Here is a 5,194-nt window from a genome sequence, read left to right on the forward strand (position 1 = left end):
ATTTGCTCAGTCGTATGAGTCGCAAGAGTATTTACATTTAGTGAGGGGTAATTTGAGTCCAGCAGACTGCTTCAACCAATCCCATTTCAGAGCGAAGGATCGGCCTTCTTTCCTTGTCCTTGACGCTGCCGTCGCAGTGTTATGACTACACACGAGACAGACATTACACACAAACGTGGTTCGGCCAAGAAGTTTGCATCCCAAATGTAACAAAACTTCCCGACGAAAACAAAACACGTCATGAATTGCAGGACGAGGTGTAAATAATTTTAAATTACTCATTACTCATTTAGGCAAGAGTGTTTTGGAAGGTTTGCCCACACATTCATTTTCATAGCCTACATGCACGGTTATAGTAGGCCTAGGCTCATTAGAGACCAAAAATGACTCGATCAAGTTATTTATCTTTGAAAAAGTCAGGAAACGGATAGGATCGCTCAGAATACACAATAAGTCCACAACTCGACATTGACAATTTCTCGAAATGTATAAAACCGAAGGTTGGCCACGTAGCTTCAAACCATGCATTTGGGCATGTTAATTTATTGTTCGGACATAGACCTACGGAGGAGGCACAGTAAAAAGTGAAATTCATCTCTGTAGCAAACATGTCCTGTCTATTTACTTACACCTTCGTTTCGTTAGGTTTGGCTTTTTTGTTAATCACTCCACAAGAGGGGGCAATTTATCCCATGATTTAAGGGCTCTTTAAATATTATTCTTTAAATACCTAGGATAAAAAGGTGACGAGTTTATACACTTTCAAATAGTGTACAATTAGCTTTTAATTGACACTTTTGCGGTGTTTGAAATAGGCTACTATGTATGCTAATGATCAGCTAACACGAATCAATGAACTATTAAACACTTTAAGTTAGGCATTTTTGTTCATAAACCTACTGATCAGTTTGGTTAATCGACGAAACTTAACGTCCTAAAAGAAGTAGACTAGACTAAAAGTAGGCTACTTACGATAACAGAATAATTGCAGAAAATAGGGTTGGTTATGCTGCCAGGCCTACGTCCTAGGCCTAGGCTAGGCCTACTAATGAGAAAATATGATACCCAATAACATCAACAGAAATCATAATAAACACAGATTTACATTCCATTGTTTATTTTCTGATACCCTATTGATATTATTTTCCATAAAGTACATGTCTAGACGAGATAGCAAGTCTGCAAATCTTTGCATATTCACAATAATTGGCTAATTAAGTCGTGTCATCAAGGATTGGCATCATTTAAAATTGGGACGGGTTTACCACAGGCATCATCACAATTACATTTTTATATTGTATAATTAATTTTTCCAGACAGTGTTGCAATTTTCAAATAAATATCATAAAACATTTACAGTAATCCTGAGATAATTAAAGGAAACAAAACAGCAAAAAGTGACATGTCAAGTTCGATTCAAATGCGTACTGATCCACAATGAGTTGCTGTAGGCATATACGCTTTGTTCGTCAAATGGGTAACAAGTAGGTTATTCATCGTTATCTTTGCGCCAGAACTCTAGTGAGATTCTCTTGAGCTAAGACTCACTGGGGACTGTGATCCCGAAGGATCATGCAGCTTTCGGATGTGCTTCTTCAAGTCAAAGTTCCGGCAGAATCCTTTGCCGCAAGTCGGGCACGTGAAGGGCTTCTTGTCATTGTGCGTGTGCATGTGGAACGTCAGGTTGTATACTTGGTGGAAGGCCTTGTTGCATATGTTGCACTTAAACTGTTTCTCGCCGCTGTGTGTCAGTTTGTGGTTCTTGTAGTTACCTTGACAATAGAAAAAAAAATACAATAATGCACTCGCCCTCTTTAGGGGACAAACAGGACGATTTTAGCAATTCAATTCCATACATAAAAACCAATATCCTATGTCAGGTCTATCAATATCATAGGCCTATATACTTTTTCCGATTAGCCTACTTATGTCCAATTATATGGCCTCGGTAGCACAATAACGTCATTTATAATTGTCAAATATGATACAATAATAAACATAACATTTTTGGTGAAAAACAACAAAATACAATATGAATGTCTCTTTGCCAAACATACATTTTAAACTCACCCTTTTGATGAAATCCTTTACCACAGAACTCGCACACGAAGGGTTTGTAACCGGCATGAATTCTCGTGTGCGTATTGAGAGTTGAACTTCTATTAAATGCTTTTCCACACTGATTGCACTTGTGAGGTTTTTCCTTTGAATTTAAAATACATACATAAACATTTGAATAAATGTTCTAATAATAGTTTATCATATTAACGTCTGTTAGATAATGTAAAATAAAAACTACATTAATAAATTATGTTAGGCTATATGGTTATATTAATACAATTTTTCCTACAATTATTTTGCAGACATAGGCCTAGTTATATATCGGCAAATTTGCCTAGCCTATTATGTTGTATTTATTGTGTTTACCTGAGTATGAATGATTTTATGACGACAAAGGGTGCTGGCCTGGCGAAATCCTTTACCGCACACTTTGCAGATGAATGGTCTCGCGCCGGTGTGCACAGGCATATGGCGCGTTAAATTGTAGTGGGCATTGAAAACCTGCAAAGAGAACATGAATGAGTTATTAAACGATTGATAGAGAACCAATTCTAAAATGCATAGCCTGTATTTATCATCATGATACATAGATAATTACATACATACATTACATACACGGCATATGTCAAAGGCGTACCTTTCCGCAAACTTCGCAGGTAAATACTTTAGGTTTCCCATTTGGACAAGTACTGCTCAATTTGGAGGAGCCTTTAAAGAGTTTATCAGACAGAATCTGGGCACTCTCTTTCATGTAATGGTGGAGTTGAGTGTGAGAAAGGTCTTTGAAAGCAAGTCCGCTGGGGTATCTCTCCACGCAGTTAACCACTTTATTTTTCTCTGCAAGAAACGCTTTCTGGCGCGCGTGCTGAAGCGGAGAGTTGAGAAAGTAGGAGGCCATGGGGTGTATGTTTACGATGCTGGTCGGTGGTGGGCACGCACTCTCGCCGCAATTCAGGTAGCAGACAGCCCCCATGGTGTGAAAGGATGACTGGTTTACCACCCGAGGTCGAAAGAGTTTGTATTGTCCAACTGACGGGCTCACGTCTTGATGATCATTTTTATAATTCAATCCAATGCCCATCAACTCATTTGAGTTATATGTGGAAGCGTCAAAATGAGTTGTGTCTAATCCGTTTATGTTGAGTTTGTGACCCGGCTCGTATGTCAGTGGCACAAAGGGTATCATGCAATGTAGTGACGATGGGCTCATGTTGAGCGTCTGCTTTGGGTCCGCTTTAACCACGGGAGCATGGTGAAACAAGTTGGGTATAGGTATCGACTTTGGTTCAGGCGTCCTGGCCATAATCCGTTCGATCGAAAAAGCGAGAGGCTTGGTGGTGGTGATCATGTTGCCGCCAGCAGTCAGGTTTTCAGAAGCTGAGGGGGAGCCGAATACTCCCGCTGAGTGATAGAGTGTACTATCCATGACTTTCAAAGCAGCTCCTTTTTCAAAGCCAGCGTACAGGTGCTCCTTTTGTAGATACCTTTGATTCCTTCTCACTGGTCCGCCAGAAAGGACATCATTCGGCGCACTCTGGGTTGACGCGAGCCCCTCACTGTTACCGCTTGCTTTGATGGTCGGCAATCAGCACGTACGTGTAGCAGGACTGCACAATAAGTCGTGTTGAGTCAATAACTCGGCGAAGACCTCGCCAATCGTTACCGTCCAACAAGAATAAGCTAAGTAGATAATTGCTCAATTCTCCTCCGTCAGTTCTCCACTTGTCAACGTCCAACACTGCTATGGGTGCGTGTGTCCTGTCCGCGTTACGAACGGGGTGTTCTCTAGTGGCAAGAGTCTTGATCAACTGCAAAGCATTTGGCAACTCCGAGGTCCCCTTGTGGCTTTCCGTGACATCATTTTGATTCGCTCAAGATGACAGACTCTCCGTCGGGTCAGTGGATGTCAGAGTTTGATTTATTTTTACGATCATTTTACGCATAGCCTTAAAATCTATGCGATGTAGCCTACAGGTTTAGTGAAACGCAGTCCGCTCATCTTTTAACCGTTCTGTGTGAGCAATAAAATGTGTTTTACACACTTTTGCGCAATTTCAAATGTAGCCTATGGCTGGTTGGGTTTAAGAATTACAATAGGCTACAATAGATTCGTCTATTAGGCTATGTTATATTTGATTGTTATTTTATGCAATGATTGACTATATGTCATTAATTTTAGAAATGTTTAGAAATCTAAACCTATGTTTTTGAAATGCAATTTTGTCGTTATAAGATTAACGGCCTGTGAAATACACAATTTGAGCCAAAGTGCAGAGTGGAACGAAAGACACTTGCCTAGAACGAATTTTGATGTCATCACCAAGAACAAACCCACGGGATTGGAGCCACACTTGTGAACACTGGAGAGCTCCAAAAGTGCTGTCAATTTCAGTAAGCGTTCTTAGGCGAGGGACTTGCATCCAAGCAACAACGTTTCTAGCAAATAACTAGCCTTAGACTGCTCCTCGCTGCCATTGCTCGGCTATTCAAAGTAGGCCGGATAACGACCGTTCGACAGAATTTCTCAACTGGACCAATCAAGAAGGAATTTCAGTAAAACCACGACAATTAGCACGGTAGGCCAAATATACACGTAAATGAACAAATGGTTGCATTTTTCTGCATCGAAAATAGCATCCCTTCAATTTGGACGATACGTCTTGAATTCTAAGTGCATGTAGGCTATAATATGATTTGGAATCCATAGGCCTAAATATGTCGTAGCAGAGTTGTCCCTGACTGGTGTTCGTAAAATAAATACGGATAAGAAAATCAATTGTCTAGAAGGACTTATCATCTATTCGTAATAATAGGCCTACAACTTAAAACAGCGGTTATGATAATGAACGCATAACACTCTATTTTTACAAACAATAATAATAATTCTCAATAAACTTTATTTATTTAGTTCACTTTTATTGCTGATATTTTGTAGTTTCTTGGTCGTTACAGTAAATTGACTCAAATTGGTCGTTAGACCTCAAATCGGTGTCAAATAGCCTATAATCTGAAGCTTTTTTGTGGAAACCAGCGGGGTGCCTTAATGCGCTGCTCAAATTTCATTCAGTTAAACATGTTGTGGACCTGAAGGAAAATCATAGGCTACATATGGCTTGCTTGGCCATTAATGCAT

General features: G+C 39.9%; 1 protein-coding gene across 1 annotated transcript; it reads right to left on the bottom strand.

Annotated features, from left to right (window-relative positions):
* Window positions 1-1,518: 1,518 nt before the first annotated feature.
* fezf1 (FEZ family zinc finger 1) lies at window positions 1,519-3,487 on the bottom strand. Its single transcript, XM_067234224.1, has 4 exons — window positions 2,699-3,487; window positions 2,428-2,562; window positions 2,071-2,203; window positions 1,519-1,772 (listed from the first exon to the last, which is right to left on the bottom strand). The coding sequence occupies exons 1-4, from the start codon at window positions 3,485-3,487 to the stop codon at window positions 1,519-1,521; spliced, it is 1,311 nt and encodes a 436-aa protein (XP_067090325.1).
* Window positions 3,488-5,194: the final 1,707 nt, after the last annotated feature.

This window comes from Osmerus mordax, chromosome 4, assembly GCF_038355195.1.
Source record: "Osmerus mordax isolate fOsmMor3 chromosome 4, fOsmMor3.pri, whole genome shotgun sequence".
NCBI classification, from domain to species: Eukaryota; Metazoa; Chordata; class Actinopteri; order Osmeriformes; family Osmeridae; genus Osmerus; species Osmerus mordax.

Coding starts and splice junctions, on each gene's coding strand:
- fezf1 (XM_067234224.1), bottom strand. CDS start 3,487: ATGGATAGTACACTCTATCACTCAGCGGGAGTATTCGGCTCCCCCTCA. Junction 2,563..2,698: donor CCTGCGAAGTTTGCGGAAAG/GTACGCCTTTGA, acceptor TTCTCTTTGCAG/GTTTTCAATGCCCACTACAA. Junction 1,773..2,070: donor TAAAGGATTTCATCAAAAGG/GTGAGTTTAAAA, acceptor TCTATTGTCAAG/GTAACTACAAGAACCACAAA.